At 38.9% G+C, this 17,723-nt stretch overlaps 1 protein-coding gene across 3 annotated transcripts; it reads left to right on the forward strand.

Moving 5' to 3' along the window:
• The first annotated feature begins 134 nt into the window (after nt 1–134).
• Nucleotides 135–16,498, forward strand: cers3a (ceramide synthase 3a). Of its 3 annotated transcripts, none has more exons than XM_026183094.1 (11): nt 135–1,081; nt 1,786–1,967; nt 2,450–2,567; nt 6,217–6,335; nt 6,415–6,472; nt 6,645–6,695; nt 7,421–7,513; nt 12,364–12,492; nt 13,092–13,198; nt 13,373–13,526; nt 14,331–16,498. In XM_026183094.1, the coding sequence occupies exons 2-11, from the start codon at nt 1,795–1,797 to the stop codon at nt 14,517–14,519; spliced, it is 1,191 nt and encodes a 396-aa protein (XP_026038879.1). In that variant the 5' UTR covers nt 135–1,081; nt 1,786–1,794; the 3' UTR covers nt 14,520–16,498. The 3 variants fall into 3 exon arrangements, with proteins under 3 accessions (XP_026038879.1, XP_026038953.1, XP_026038797.1); XM_026183168.1 differs by having other exon boundaries at nt 141–222; XM_026183012.1 differs by having other exon boundaries at nt 145–222; nt 995–1,967.
• The last annotated feature ends 1,225 nt before the right edge of the window (nt 16,499–17,723 follow it).

Genomic DNA, 17,723 nt, shown 5'->3' on the forward strand with positions numbered 1-17,723 from the left:
TGTCGCTGGGTGGGTGTGACCCTAAAGAATATCAAACAAAGACAAGAGTGGCTGATTGCTTGTCATATGGTGGGGGTGGTGGTGGTAAGGTGTGTGAGTGTGTTTGGGGATGGGGTGGGGGCAACGTAGGACTTTCCCATCTGTGTTCATATTCCACAGCAAACACAAGCAGTCAGCTGATGTGGAAAAGTTCCCTTACCTGTTCTATCTGGCTGTGAAAAGGTAAGCTTTTCTTTTACTGTGACCTTGAAATGTGACTAGCAAGCAAATTGTGTGTCTTCCTTTGAATATGAGTAATATTTCCAAGTTTTTGCTAGATATCTATTGTGTTTAAACTAGAACTGTGGGCAGGAGGAGATATTTGATCCAGGCTTTTCTGCAGTAAGTGATGTGGTTTGTAACGAATCGATTCTCTGTTCTCAGCAAGATCACAGTAAATCTGAGTTATGTGGTTTGCCTCCTTGAAATAAAAAAAATAAATAGCGGTAAGCTAAAAACACTAAACAAACAGCTAACAGACCAAGCCTGAGCTAATGGGTGAACAAAGTCAGGTGATTTAAAAGTTTCATTTAGTTTTACTTTGACATTATTATACTCTTTTTACTTTTCTGCACATTTAATACATATTCTTACATTTTCTGTTAGTGCTGTGTTTATTAAAGATAAACTTTATAAATGTGTTAAAGTATTCAAAACTACTCTACGTTGATGACAAAACAGCACATTTAGAGATATGTGTTTGTAGCATGCAGGGTGAACATGTCATGCACACCGAATCAATTCTCAGTAGATTTCAGCTGAAGTATTTATAGAGGAAGTAACAACCGTAATGAAAACTATTGTCCCCTTATTGACTGGGGGTTATAATGCGAAGCCTCCTTAACAGTGTGCTAATATGGCTACAGGGAACTGTTGTAAAGATAAATGTGATGCAAGTGAATCTACAGTAGGTTCGTGGGCATTGACACAGTCAACAACGTTTTCTTTGTGAAAGGTTGATCTTCATAGGAGTATCCTGCCAAGGAAGGTCAATAGCCAAGCTTTATTTGCTTTACCTGAAAAACCCAGTAGGATATAACAGGTATGATGTTAGTTATCAACTCTCTCTGTTAAGCTGGGCTTTCTGCTGAGAGGTTTTGTGCAGGCTAACATTAAAAGAGGGTTGTGTTGCACAAAGTTTCAGCATCAGAATAAGCTGGCACTGAAGCTTTCTTAAAATGATCCCTGTGAATGCAGCCAACTCTAAACGGAGATGTTATGAAACACTGTTGAATGAAATGAAACCGTTTGGTGATGGCTTGAAATCAACTTTTCAGCTTCTACAGTAGAGAAGAGTAGATTACACAGTCCTTTTCAGAACTATCTTTGAAATTCACATTATTTTATTATGTGATTATCATCACTTTATTTGGACTTTATTAAAAAAGTGCTTTCAAATGTAATTATATGTTGCCAAGTTGCAAGTGAGGCACTCCTTGCCTGTTTCAGCACTCTTTCTTTCTGTGTTTAGAGAGGCCTTGTTGAAAAAGTGTGGGAGTGATCTCAGGGAAAGGATCAATAAGTCAATATTTGTTTTCTGAACAGATCTGTATGTAGACTTTAGTAACTGTAACATTTTACCATACTGCTGCCCATGTAAGGTAAAGGAAAGTGTGTGTGTGTGTGTGTGTGTGTGTGTGTATATATATATATATACACATACATACATAGTATATAGTACTACATGACTACTAATATCATGACCTTTGCCTCTCTTTTGTTTGTATAACCTTTTGGCTCCCTTAGGGAGGAGGGATGTTTGACACACTGTATGAATGCTTCTGGTCAGACAGTCTATGGTTGCCTGTGGGCCTAACATGGGCTGACCTGGAAGACAAAGAGGGCCGGGTCTATGCCAAAGCCTCCAATCTTTATGTGACTCTCCCCTATGCCTTAGCCTTTTTACTCATCAGATACCTGTTTGAAAGGTAAGCTCCAAATTGTGCACCTAAACCACCTAACCCTACTCCAGTAGAGGAGTGGGTGGTGGTGGGTTAACACTTCACTTACTTGCTTTTCATTAATCGTTCATCGTGAACCATCAACAGTGTTTGCTGGGAGTAAGCACAAATGTAACCAGTCTTCCTGGTTGTGACAGGTGATACTGTGGCTGGATATAGTTATTGCTACTATAGTTCATTTTGTGTTGCTATGGAAAAATTCAGCTTTAACTTGGAGTGTGGCTCTGATAGATTTGATCCCAGCACAACCATCCAGCACAATCGCTACTGCACACACACATAAAACAAAAAGAACAAAACAAACAAACAAATGTTGCAGCCACAGGCCTAACAAACAAAGCGCAGCCATGGCTACAGACAAAGTAACGGCCCAATATACCTGTTTTCCTTAAAATGTCATTTTCCATCATGTGCTGAATTTCATTTTGCTTATGTCTATGGTACTTCAGATGGATAGCAACACCACTTGCAGTTTCTGCTGGAATCAAGCAGAGAGTCTATCTGAAAGCTGAGGAAAATTCTATCTTGGAGTTCTACTACACTACTCAGTGTCGAAATCCTGCTCAGGTAAACCAAGTCACACACCTTTAGTCCTGACAATCAAAATGTTGTTGTTTACCTTTGGTATTGTTAGGTCTGAAAAAATAATTGTAATAATTGTAAAATAATCAGTTCTCGAGTATGTAGAGTGGGGAGCCGAGAAGGATTAGCATCTCTCCAGATGTCAATAAATACATATTATAATAATGCAACTTATTTTCCATTTTTGCTGTACTATATATGTGCTTTAGAAATTTCTAATTTGGATAGCCTTATATTCATGTCCCCTCCACATATCAGCATTGCTTCAGTTTCAGATCAGCTCAAACATGAGCTTATCGAAAGCCCAGTCATTCCTATAGTTGTGTATATATTGGGGGTAGTGGGTGGAAAACCATCAGTTCTCCATTTTACCAATACATATCGGATCTCCCTATCCCTTATATCAAATAAATATTCAAAACAGATCTGTTGTGATATTAAAATTGCTAAATCTCTACAGTGCCCAGATCTCTGTGATAATGAATAGGCATAGTAACAAAAACCTTGTTCTAGTTTTTTGTGTTCTTTATCTGACAAACGCGTCTGCTGTAGGAGGGCTGCACGAATCATTTCTTTCTTTACCTTAAACAGTATGTTGGACCTTTTTGTGGGCTGACTATTCTATTTACATTAAAGGAGAGGATATTAACAGTGTTTGCCATTTTTAAGATGGAACATTGTTGTCAAAATAAACATAACAATACCGCTTCTCCAAACTGCTCAGAACCACAGTTAACAAGATAACAATCAAACAGATAATAAGAAAATAAAACAGGATTTTCAGGTCTGTAAGACCTGATGTAATAAGTCAGGTGTGGGCTGACCCACACACTTCGGAGTGGGGCCCAGGATTAGAAGTCCTCCTCGCACAATTCTTCCACACTGCACATGAACCACTACTCCTTGCATCTCGATTAAGCCAAGGCAATAGTTCTAAATATTACACATTTGTCTTGTCTCATAACTCAGAAAGTGTGCAGTAATGGACCGAGTAGTGGGAGCGCTTTTCTCTTCATTCCCAACTTTAACCTTCGGTGATTTGTCACTTGAGTTTGGATTGTAGTTTTAATAGCTCCGTAACAGCATCCTGCATTGTTTGAATCTGCTCCTCCATGTCCAAAATATGATTATCTGCTTCCTTGAGTCTTGCGCTGGTTTTGCACACTTTGGCCTTAACTTCTTCAAACTGTTGCACATTTTCTTTTCCGATTCCCTAATTTCCATAAGTATCGCCTTAAAGTGATGAGTTAATATTGACGTTCTCCTCCATTTCATTCTTTTTTGCTAGCATTAGCCCCAGCACTAGCCAAAATGTCGCCATCTTCGTTAGCTTCACTTTCTTCAGTATACATTGCAGTCATAGTTATCACCCTTCTCTTGGTTTTCACCTTGCCGTGTTTGTCATTCACCATAGCCCCATCCTAGTTAGCTTTTTATCTTGTTAGTATTTCGAGCCAGAAGCAGTAGTTCTACGTAGCTACCTCCACTGTGCGACCTGGAAGTCCTTTCTCCAGCACATTTAACACTATACAGTCCCCACTACTGAGAGACTAGTTGTTGCAGATGGGGCTGGACTCCTGGTGTCCTCAATAGCGAACCTCACACAGTTTGTGAGGCTGAGAGACTGCACCTCAGAGACCGTGGTCAGCAGCATTGGTGACCTAAAAATGCTCTCTCAGTGCTCTCTCCTGTCCTTTTTGCCCTGTACATGGCTGACTTCAGCTACAACTCTGCAACATGTCACATGGAGAAGTTTTCTAATAACACAGCTATAGTTGGGCATATCATGGATGGACAGGAGGGAGAGTATAGGAGCTTGATTGGACTTTGTAAACTGACGTAAGGTAGACTTCCGCAGGGCTAGGCATTCTGCACTACCTGTATCAATTGGAATTTGTCAGTACCTACAGGTACCTGGGACTCTGTCTGGATACCACACTGGACTGGTTAGTGAACATAGATATACTCTACAAAAAAGGGCTGGCTGAGCTTCCTGAGGAAATTGGGGTTGTTTACCATCTGCAGCAAATTCTTGTTTATATTTTACCAGTCAGTCATCACCAGTGTCCTCTTCTGTGCGCTGGTGTCCTGGTGAGGCAGCATCCAAAAGAGAAAGAGAGATGCCAACAGACAAGCTGGACAAGTTGTGAAGAAAGCTGGCTCTTTACATTGGTGGCAGGGAAAAGGACCCTGAACAAGCTGCTGTCCATCATGGACAATGACCAACACTTAATCTTCAACAAGCAGAGAAGCTAGTTCATTGGCAGACTCTTGTCACTCTACAGACATGCTAAGGAAGTCCTTTGTTCCAAGGACTATACATCTAACAAAGCAGTCAGGCGCAGGGGTAAGGTGGACTAATGGGCCCCTTCACAACCTCGCCCATACACACTCAAGGACTGTTCATTTTTGCTGGTCGTACATTTCTGGTGGTTAGACTGTCATTGCACTACAGTTATTTACTTATTTCACTTATTTTGGGATAGTTCATCACTGCTCCACAGCTATTTACTGTATTTTAGTTAGGAGGCTAGGTTTGTACAGCTCTTGTACAAATGCTTGTCTTTTCTTTTTTGTAACTTGGTGTAGCCAGTTTGCTTTCTGTTAGTGTATTTGGTACAGTCGTCCCTCATTTGTCGCAGGAGTTACGTTCTAAAAATATTCCGCGATAGGTAAAATCTGCAAAGTAGCCAACTTTATTTTCTACAGCTATTATAGATGTTTTAAGGCTGTAAAACCCCTCACTACACACTTTATACACTTTTCTCAGACAGGCGTGAACATTTTCACACTTTTCTCTCTTGTTTAAACTCTCAAAGTTCAAACCTTAGTAGAAAAATAAGTCCAGTATTAAAGAATGAAACCAAAGGCACCCACAGGGGCCTCTGACAGTGCAAAATCCAGCCACAGGAGACACGGCACGAGATTGATTGATAATTGTCTACAGCCGATCAGGACGCAGAACACAATGCGAAACAGTGAGACCGTGAAAGGTGAACTGCGTTATAGCGAGGGACCGTATATGTGTTTGTGTTCAATAAAGTATCCCTCTACCTACCTACCAACCACCCCTCCCTCTTGATGCATGTTTTTGATGCAATCTCATGTTCCCGTAGAGAGTGGGAACATGAGACCAGACCGGATCTGAACCATGGACTTTCTTGCTGCAGTGTGTACCACTCCACCACTGTGCCACCTTCATTATGAACAAATGTCCAAATATAACATATTTGTTTTAAACTGTACTGGTTTGAGTCAGCGGACATGCACATTTTCCATAAGTGATGTACATTATTAACAGATTACCAAATCACGACAAATTACATCGATACATTTCTGGAGTTCTGCTGACTGCAAGCTACTGTTTCTCGCAGTGAAAGTCAAGGATGTCTCAAAGCTTGCGGATATATTTCTGCTCTTTAATTACCTTCAACAGCCTGAAGTGTGACTCCACACTTTCCAGCGTTTGTTTGCAAATGTGCCTGAGAGATTCCTGCAGTTTTGACAAAACTACATTATTTATGTATCTGAAACGAGCGGGCTAGAGATATACATTTAAGCACCTACACGATACACATATGTAAACAAACATGCATGTGTTTTTGTGTCTGTCTGCATGTGTATTTAATACCAGGTTGACATTGATGGGTTGTCTAAGAAAAGCAGTCTGTCCACGAGACAAGTGGAGCGCTGGTTTAGAAGAAGACGCAGACAGGACCGCCCTGGAGTTCTGAAGAAATTCACAGAGGCCAGGTTACTACGCTCTGCTTTTGTGAGTGTGTGTATTTGTGATTATTCTGATATTAACAGCAACTTTATTGTGTCCCAACAGCTGGCGATTTGTTTTCTACCTGTCTGCATTTATTGGAGGAATGGTAGCACTGCATGATGTAAGTAACATAACCATTTCAACATTTTTCCAACTCAAGGCAGTGATGGTTAAATGATTAAGTCTCTTTACTCATTAGGCTTTTGTCTGAACAGCTCTTTATAAGTTAACATTTCACCACTCTTCTTTATTTTGCATTACCTGTACAAATATAATACCTTTTTTTTCTGCAGAAAGAATGGCTTTATGATACTAGGGAAGTATGGACAGGTTTTCCCAAGCAGGTTTGTTGCATACTCTCCCACACCACATGCCATAATCATCAATCAATCATCAAGAGCAAAAACACAGAAAACCACAAAACCACTGAGGAAACATACGGAAAACACAGGCAAGGGCAATAACAAAAAAGAGTAAAAAACAAACTCAGAAAAAAAGAACTCAGAATTCTAACAATTATCCATCATCCAATGGGATGATGGATAATTGGATCCATCATCCAATGGGATGATGGATCCAATTATCCAATCATCCATCCCACACTACTTATAGATGTCCATCTAACATCCGGTTAGGTCCATAGATTTTTGGGCATCACACATTTTTGTAATTTCTCTTCTGTACACCACTACAGATGTGAAGTTCAGCAGACATTCAGACAAAGCAGACGATACATTTATTTATTTTTGCAATCAGTACAAACTGAAAAAACAGGGCTATACTTTGTGAAAGGATTGTAAACCTGCCATGTTTCTTGCCATGTGGGACTTTAATTACTAGTACTCAGATTTCCTTTTCTTTCAGTGTTTAACAGAAGCATCAACCTGTACTAGCATTTACGTGGAAAGCTGCAAATTGGTGTAAACAATAGATTCCTCTGCAGCTTATTTTTAGCCTTAAGGTCTAGGGGAAAAAAACAGAACCTTATGGGACAAACCTTTTGTCTGTATAACTGATTATAATTTTGTCCCGTCTTCTTGAATCTGTCTCTTTGTCTCCCTGTCTGCAGACCATGCTAGAGTCTCAGTACTGGTATTATATCTTGGAAATGAGTTTCTATGGCTGTCTTCTCTTCAGTGTTGCTTTTGATGTCAAGAGGAAGGTAAGTAGTGGTTCTTAGAGACCACAAACTTCAATTAGGTTCATTCATCTGCTTTCTTTTTTTCTTTACATAATATGTAATGTATAATTTTAACCATTTCTAAATATGTGAAAGAGTATTAGTATTAAAAAAGGTAGTATTATTTTTTCGAAACTTCAGGCTAATATTAATATTTGAATCTCAACAATACAATACTCAACAAATGCAATTATACATACTGCTCAAGAAAATAAATGAAGACAGCAGACTCGTACTCGTATAGACTGGGTAATTTGTTGGAAAGGATGCTATATTGTTGAAACTGAAATTAAAATGATTAGCCTACAGACACCTGAATTCAAAAGCAGAGAATCAAATTGAAAAAGCGGCAGCGGCAGGCTCGTCCATTTCCCAACATTTAATTGCAGCAACTCAAAGTGGTGCTCAGTGTTCCTGCGTCTCTGGATCTTTGAGTTTGTTGTGGACTCGCGATTCTTTCTGCTGCATCTAAGAGATGACTTAAGTGCTAACTCTGTATAGTTTAGTTTTCTCTGTTGGGTCTGCGTTTATTTCTAGTTTCTGGTTTTTGTTATTCCTAATCTCATCCATGTGTCTTGCCATCAGCGTCTCCTTTGTAGTCAATCTTTTCTTGGTGTCACAAGTTCACTTTCTGTTTCCTGTTTTATTCTGATAATCTCTTGTCTTGTCTGCCTTACGCTCAGTTGTATTGTTACAGTTTTATATATTACACTTCTCTCTCTGCAGTGGGGCTATGAGTTGTGGTGAGAACTACTAGGAAAGGTTTTTGTGTGTCTGTGTGTGAGGTTAAGCACAAGCAATGTCCAAATGTCCACAAATTTAAATCAGTGTATAAAGATGTGGTTTTTATGCAGTACAGGGATGAGGGCAGCATTAAGCTACAAGAGGTCTTTTCAACATAGATATTTCTCGTGTGGTAAATTATCATTGTTATATAATGTATTACATATACTCAGGAAGCAGCTGCTCAGCTACATGACTGAACTATAAATATCTGAAGAGGGTGGGAGTACATAAGTGTTATTTCTTCCCACTCCTCTTCAAACACCTGTTTCACTAGAAGACAGACCTAACCAGAAGACTTCACCCATACCTGGGTATCACTCAGCTCCTCCATGAGGTGCAACCTGGCAGTGTTGGATAAACTGAAACATAATGCCTCAAAGGTGTTCTATTGGACTTAGGTCAGGCAAGCATGGGAGCCAGTCAGTGGTATCAATTCCTCGATCCTTCAGGCACTGTCTGCATACTCTCACCATTTGAGGCCAGGCATTGTCATGCACAAGGAGGAACCCAGGGCCTACTGCACCATGACTTAGTTCAGGAGGTATGGGAGGTTTGGAAGTTTGGTGGTTTGATCGATGGCTGCTCCAGTCTGCCAAGCCAAGTATACTTGGGCAAGATACTAACCCTAGGTTGCTCTCCGATGCATCCACATGAGTATGAATGTGTGTGAATGTTAGATAGAAAGCACTTCTGTGGAGAAATAAAGCATAGAAAAAAGTGCTTGTATAAATAGGTGTCAATTGATAAATGAGGCAAGTTGCATGAAACATTTTGTGTGCTCAGACAGAGTAGTAAAGTGCTATATAAGAACTAGTCCATTTACCGTTTAGCCTGTAGAGGTCTGTTTGTCTCTCCATGGATATTCCTCCCCACACGATCGCTGATCCACCAGCAAACCAGTCATACTGAACGATGTTACAGGTAGCTCAGGTAGTGTTCTCCACTGCTTCTCCAGACCCATTCATGTCTGTCACATGAACCTGCTCTAATCTGTGAAAAACACTGGGCACCAGTGCAGGACCTTCCAATTCTTGTATTGTATGGTGAATGCCAATCGAGCACCATGGTGCTGGGCAGTGAGCACAGGGCCTTCAGGCCACCCTCATGAAGTTTGGTTCTGATTGTCTGGTCAGAGACACACACAAGTGGCCTGCTGGGGGTCATTTTGTTGGACTCTGGCAATGCTCTTCATGCTCCCTGCACAAAAGAGCAGATACTGGACCTCCTGATGGTTGAAGACCTTCTACCAGGGCTCCTAGAGTAACAGCCTATCTCCTAGTATCTCCTCTCTTGAGACTTTGCTAGGAGATACAGCAAACCTTCTGCCAATGGTACATATTGATGAGCCATCCTGGATGAGTTGAAATATCTGTGCAACCTCTGTAGGGTCCAGGTATTGCATCATGCTACCAGTAGTGATACTTATCCTAGCCAAAAGGAAGTAGCAGTGAAAAAACAATCCGAACAGATGTGGAGGGAAAAATGTCAGTAGCCTCCACTTGTAATACCATTGCTTACTCATTTCCTTCGGGGTCAACCTTCAGGATCAATAAAGTTTTATTGAATTGAATTGTTTTGGAGGTTGTCTCATTGTTGCTCCTCTTGAAACCGAAGAAGCTAAAACTGATTAACAACCCCATTTACTACCTTACTGACCAAATCAATATTCCAGATGTTTAACTGACATTCTAATGGAATTATTTGAATCGCTATCTGTACAAAATGAACATACGTAGTACTAAGAAATGATCGTGAGAGAAAGGAAAATCTTACAGAAGAGAGTGGGCATACATGAAAGCTAAACAAACAATTAAACCTTACTTTCTGTGTCTTACTGTCTGCATTTTAAAGAGTTCACTTCAACTGAAAATAAGATGCTATCCTTCATAGAAACAGCAGGCTTGGTGAGAACAGATATCCAGCCACACTGATGGACTGATATAATCTTGGCATTTTGGGTGCAGAGCTACTTTAACTGATCAGTCATAGCAACATGGCAAAGAAAACAGTCCAAGCATCTATTCAATCTAATTTTATTACCTTTAAGACTCGGTGCTTGGTCCCTTTCTTTCCAGTACACACTATAGCCCTTCTGAAGACATATGAGTTGTCTTATCAATGCTACCTGTTGTAGAGAAAGATAAAAAAACAAAACAAAATAAAACATGTTTAACCTATTGTGATCAGGCATGTGAAGAAGTTTCCCTTTCTTTCTAATACATGAAACCTCCTGACAGGGTTTTAATAGTTTTGCAATTTTCATTAGTTTTTATTTTTATTTAGTTTTGACTTCAGATTTTCAAATTTATATCAGTTTTAATTAGTTTTTACCATTTGTTTGCTAGTTTAGTTTTTTTTTTTTTTTTTTTTTTAGTTGTTTGCAACATTTAAGTGTAACAAAATCCCAGTTTCATCATATCAGTCATGCTCTTCTGCTCATCCTTGGGTATGTTGCTATTCCAGCTGCCATACCCTGCACCCTGGACAGGTCGCAGGGCTAACACGCAGAGACAGACAACTCACATTCCCACCTATGGGGAACCTCTGGGTTCTTAAAAAAAAAAAAAAGGCCAGATGAACAACCATTGATAGCAGGCAACTATAAAAGATAAATCTTGGCCCCAATGAGACTATTAACTTTTGCAGCACCAGGTGTTCGTAATTTTGGTTCAAGTGAATTGCTAAACTTTTTGAAGGCAACTGACTCACACAGTTATGTAGATGTCCCCGTCTCAATAAACATATTCATCAACGCTTCCTCTCGCTTGTGATGTTCCTGCAAATTGACCAACCAGCAGCCATCGGCTCGCTGTTGCAACCACTGCATTAATGTTTTTTGTGGAGTTGTCTCGGGATGCATCACGCTGCCTTGCCCGGGGTTAGCTTCTGTTTCTGGGGATGAGGGTTGAGTGTGCTCCCTTACCTTCTCAAGGTAAGCTAGGTTAGCCTTCTTGTGCAAGCTTTTTTTTTTTTATTTTTTTTTTTTATTAATTAATTAATTAATGAATGAATTTTTATTGTATATATGTGTGAGCTTTTCAAGTGCACTTTAAGGTTTGTGGGATTTTTTCCCCTTTAGAAATGTCCCTCATAATTTGTCTCTTTCCACTACAAGACACTTGCTTTATCCAAAACACAGTCATATTCAAAGTAATCCCAAATTGGATTCGACTAACGTGCTGCCACCTGCTGGCATAATGTGACACAGCAAGAAAAAACCCTGAAAACTACACTTCATTTTCACCCTTGACTATTGTAGGACACGCACACATCAATGAAAACTAAACACATTTTCGCTATAAATTTAGTTAATTTTAGTTAGTTTTGTGAACACTCATTACAGTTTTAGTTGGTTTTCATTTTTTTGCAAAGTCTTGTTTTTATTTTTATTTCCGATAACGAAAATGATTCGTTCTAGTTGTTATTTCGTTAGTTTTCGTTAACGATAATAACCTTGCCTCCTGTTAATTAGATTCTGTTGGAGTGTACAAAGATAACTATTAGAATGCAGGAAATGGGGAAAAAGTTCTTCCTGTCTTTTATGGTATTTTTTATATTTCAAATCAAATCAAAATCAAATCAAATCACTTTTATTGTCACATCACATGTTGCAGGTACATTGGTACAGCACATGTGAGTGAAATTCTTGTGTGCGAGCTTCACAAGCAACAGAGTTGTGCAAAATACAATAATGTAAACAAGCAAAATACAAGAATGGCTACATCTGAAACTAATAAATATATGTACATATTTAATGGTATTATTATAATTGATGCATTCTGAAACTTGTTCCACTATTATGAAAAGTGTAAATAACGTTAGAAATGTTTATTTATTTATTTATTTTAACTTGGCAGAGTCAGCGCTGTTTTCTGCGTCATGACTTTCTGTATTTCTCTCTCTCTCTCTTTGCTTTTCTTGTCCTTCTGTCATTTAACAACATGTACCTTTTTTTAATATGCAAACATGATTTGTGATGAAACAGTACTCCCTGTGTTGATTGGAGTTTTCTTTGTGTGTTTTTGTGTGTTTCTTATCTCCATCAGGACTTTAAGGAGCAAATCATCCACCACTTGGCCACTCTGGTCCTCTTATCCTTTTCCTGGTGTGCCAACTACATCCGTGTAGGAACACTGGTTATGCTTATCCATGATGCTTCCGATGTTTTCCTAGAGGTCAGTCTCGGCCACATGTTTGGTGGCCACATGAAGGTATAGATTAACCTTTAGTAACTGGACACTGCTTACAGTTCAAAATAAATCCACCTGGTATTGCAGGTAAATGAAAATAGTTGTGACACAAAAGGAATCTTAGCTCAAAAACGAGCAGCATGGGTAAAAATGAGACCTCACCTAAGCAGTAACGTATTCTGAACAATGACCACATGGTGATATTTTTCAAAAATACACTTTTTGAAGTTTTCTCTTGTGAATTGTCAGAAAGCAGATAAAACATGCAAAGTGCCAATACCTGTTTCTGTTACTTTGTGGTGTGCCACATATTAAAGAAAAGAAAATATTTGAGATCTAGAATATGATGGAAGTGTTTCTACTTCACTGAACCCTTTTCACTCTCCACCAGTCGTGGGAGATGGCTGACCTGGTTCTGCCAGAGGTTTCTTCCTGTGAAAAGGGAGTTTTTCCTTCGCTGTCACCAAGTGCCTTCTCATGCGGGTCAACTGATTGTTGGGACTTACTGGGTCTTTATCCTACATAAAACCTGCTGTGTGTATATGTGTGTTGTTAATTAATGGTAAAACTCATTTTTCTTTTAGTCTGCCAAATTATTCAACTATGCCAAATGGGAGAAAACCTGCAAAACTCTCTTTGTTTTGTTTGCCATAGTGTTCATGGTAACACGACTGATCATCTTTCCATTTTGGTAAGCCGATAAATAAGACTTAAGTTGTGTGTTTTTTTCTTCAAATTAAGTCTAAAGTAACCAGTGAACTAAGTTTATTGGTCTTTGTTCATTCATACTCAAGCAGATTTCCTATACATGTATTACATTTAGTATGTAACAGATTTTTACATTTTTGATATGCTTGTGTTTCAGGCTGATCCACTGTACTTGGGTCTACCCTGTTCTCTATTACCCTGCCTTCTTTGGTTACTACTTCTTCAACACAATGCTGGTGGTCCTGCTTTGTCTGCACATTTTCTGGGCCTACCTCATTCTACGCATGATCAGGAAATTTATGTTTGGCACAGTAAGTCTGCTGTGACAGTATTTATCCACGTCTCTCTTTACACCCCACACTCCTAAAGAACACCCACAGGATACTCAGAGGGCCATAAAATACATGTGGACTGGGTGGGCAAACTCGAACGTCCTTGAGATGATAAAGAGCTGGCCCAGTGTTCCCCAACCAGAATTAAAACATGTACCCTGCGTTCAAAGTTTGACTAATGAACAAACTCTGCGATGTTGCAGAGGCATGTCAACCAAGACAGCCCTACAACATCCAGAGCCTTCAAGAACTCAGGTAAAGGCCAGACCATCAAGTAGGTTTTAAGTACCTTACTGACCTAGTTTCCCAGTGATGTAAGAAAGCTAATAAAACATGCAATTTTCAATGAAATACTCCAAACATACCACAAACATGTTTCAAAAGGTTAGTTAGTAACTCAAACCAACACGCCTAGCAAAAATGGATCTTTTAAATAGCAGGTATGTGGTTCTTTGCATCCTATAAATGCAGATCACTCTTACGTGGTAACTTTAAAATGCATCATTTCGTCCAAATATGTCACTACGTTGTTAAAAAACCTGCATTGTGATGAGCAAAATGTTAATATCCAGGCTTCAAAATGCTCAACAAAGCTTTGTGTTTTACATTGAAAGGAAGCCAAACTGCTACCCAGAGTTCTCTGCTGCATCTCAGATTTCAAATCTGCTTTCAAGTAGACATTTTGTCCTCTTTGGCGGCTTTTTTCTAAATACAGTCTCCTTTTCTGTTGATTTTCCCATCATGTTTTTCATTCTGTATTTTTACTGTAATCATTTCATTCAGCTAACCAAAGATGAAAGAAGTGACAATGAAGAGGAAGATGGGGACGAAAGCAGCTCAACACAGGATGAAGTTGAACAAAGGCACAAGCCTGCCGGATCACTGGTGGCTGATAAGAAGTATGACAAGAACGGAGGGTCTAGATCCTTATCTCCACCAGAGAACATCTGCTGGTCAAAGACTGTGTGCTGACTCGTATTCACGACTCTGAGTACAGGAGAATAATCCTGAAATAGACTTTGTGTTTTGCTTATCAAAAAAGTCCAGCGAGCCAAACATATCACATATACATGCATTAAGTAACACAGCCCAACTGTTGCCCTCCACAGACAAGAAAGCTACACTTAAACATTGTTTTCAGATTTTGAAACTCAAAAAGCTCTGACTATGCAACAGAATTCGAGTTTGAAACATGCCTCATGTGAGCAAAACAGACTCTTACACAGAGCACCTCTGCAAAATCGTGCTGTAAATGTGTTTAAAGCTATTTTAAAACAAAAAATCTGGAGAATATCAGGAGAATCAAGTTCCACAATTTTACCTTTCTTACATGCAGAATACATTAGAAATAGCCGAATAAAAACCAGTTTAGGATAGTGTTAAGACAGCATATCGAATGCAGGAGGCACAACAAAAACAGAAATCAGGGAAGAAGCAGGGAGCTGAAAAATTGAAGATTCAGAGCTGTATTTATGTCTGAAAACAACTTCAACACGAACACATGACCAGGTTTAGATGTTTTCAGATTTAAGTTAATTATTTTCCCTTCTTAAATGTATCTATTACAATCCAGTTTTCTATTAGACTTTGCAATACCTGCTTTGGTCAACCACACAAAGATTGCATTATAACAAAAAAGTTTTAAAATGATTCCCATATTCAACTTTTTTTTATTGTACTGGTACTGTGTTTTTAGAAAGCATGAATAGAATGCTGATAATGAGCACATTTGTATCACATTTTTTCTTTTCTACCAAAATGAAACCTGTTTGTTTCCATTCCAAAGTGAAAAAAAAGAAAACAACCAAACAAACTACTCCCACTAACACTTGGAATGATGCTTAAACTTGGGTTGATAACTGCAGTAACTGTCACTGACCAAATCAACTTTGACAACTGTCAACTTCGAATCCTAGCATGTTAGGTATTCATTCAAAACACAGAGAAATCCCACAGTCACCTGATTATGGTCATAACAACATTTTAGTGTAAGTTTACAAGATGAGCTGTAGGGAAAAAGTAGCATCCTTGTTGCCTCTATCAGCTTTTCAGATGTCATGGTCTTCCTGGAAACATAAGCAGCAAGTTCACTGTCTGAAAGAGGCAAGTTACAGAAAAGCAGATGAGTTTTGAAGCATGTGTGCATTAGTAACTCAGGGGAACTGAAATAGTTTGTTTGGGACTGATGTTTTACTTCTTTAATTTTATTTGTCGTCTGTCTTTTTTTTAAACATCTGGTTCTTATTCAGCGTGACAGTAAGACAACAATGCCACCATGAGGCCAAAGAGAAGCATCGTGCTACTTGTTGCTGTTTCTCCAGTGACTAAAAAAAATAAAAAGTGTTATAGGTTTTAGACAGCAAAATGAAAAAGCTTTTTTTTTTATTTATATGGTCAAAACCCAGTTGTGAGGAATTGTCATTGTCACATTTGTCACAATTTCACCCCAAACCAGAATTTGTCCATAAACTGTTGTGTTCGTTTTCTTTTCTTAAAGGAAGTACATCTTTTAAAAGATGGAATTCGCTTCAGCAGTTGAAATTATAACTTACAATGTGCTGGACCTTGATGTGAACCAGCAGTCTGCTCCACAAAAAGGATGACCCTTAAAGCAGGCGATACAGTTTTATACTACAACAAAAACAAGTATTGATACGTCCTGTACTTCATTCTCCTCTTCCTCTGCCCATCAAGTTTGTTTTGTGCTGTAGCTCTAATCATATCGCTGTCACTTCTGTACCCTGGACTGTTTTTTGACATTTGTTGACTATAGTATTCATAGTGTTCTGTATTGTTCAAGAGAGCATCAGCAAACTTGTTAAATTAAATTTCTGGACATTGAAGATTACCTGGCTGATCAGCTGCATATCAGTGTTACTGTATAATGTCAGGAGCCAATGGGCTTTCCAAGTGCAAAAGAAAAAAATCTGATAAAGTTTACTCTTACATTATCCACATTGTGTAAGAGAATTATTATTATTATTTTATTGTCACTGTTTTTCATTTCAAAACTATTTAATTCTATATATTCTATATAATTCTAGGACACATTTCATTTACCTGATCTCACACATATACAGTGTTTTTAAAAGCTCTTTTCCTAACTTTCTCACACATGCAGTAATACTTGCAAAGCAATGGGGTAAATAAGGGTTTTAAGTATCCTTGGGCGAGATATTTAAATCTATTGCAGGAGCCGGGGATCATTTCTGCAACCTGTGGCTCAGTTGACCCACTCAGGTGGCACAATGAGTTTCTGAAAAAAACATTACTTGATTTGAAAAATCTCATTCAGAATGAAAATAAAATGATGAGTTTCTGCCTTTAAGTTCATTAATACTTTTTCAGGGAAATTGCTCTGACTCCAACTCTGAGTTCAGCTAACAGCAAATCCTACTAGACTTTGCCCTTTTTGGGGGTGGAGGGTGTTAAAAACAACTTCCTGCTCTATTTGTTTTGTCAAATCTGGATGATCTCTAATTTCCTGCTTTCAAATTCAGATAAAACTGGGTTATTGTAGCTTTCAGTTTGGATTTGTGAGACTGACACCATCTCTACTTTCACAGTTTTTCCCCATTGTTTGACAGGCCACTGTACTGTCTGTAGTAAGTGTAACACAAAACAAAAAAAGGCTTACAGTAGTCATTATGATGACTGGAGAAGAAATGGTCATAGTATTTTACATTAAGCACATCAGTGTTCAACTGGTGATGGGTTGTGTGTGTCATTTGAAAACAAAATACCATTTTGAGAAGAAATTACATTCTCCAAAAGTTGGTTCTGTTCATCTGGACGTAGCGTTTTCAGTGGGAGAAACATTTCATCATCATCAGGTGACGTCTTCAGTCTCAGCTGACTGCAGGTTTCACCCTTATAAACAGCACATTTGCATAATGACTGAAACCAGCGAATGAAGGAACAATGGGCTGAGAGGTCAGTTCCTTATTCATAATTATGCAAATTCTCATGACCACTGATCAAAGCCCACTGATCAATGGCCATGAGTCCCACTCACAGAGAGCTGGGGAATGGCTGCAATCACAGCAGTGTAAGATGGTGACAGATGTACCCTTAGGCCCCTCCTCCATTCAGAGATGGTCTTTCCCTTTTCACGTAAATGGCCTCCTTGACTCCGCCCTCAAACCAGCGTTCCTCCCTGTCCAGGATGTTACATCC

This window comes from Astatotilapia calliptera, chromosome 1, assembly GCF_900246225.1.
Source record: "Astatotilapia calliptera chromosome 1, fAstCal1.2, whole genome shotgun sequence".
Lineage (NCBI taxonomy): Eukaryota > Metazoa > Chordata > Actinopteri > Cichliformes > Cichlidae > Astatotilapia > Astatotilapia calliptera.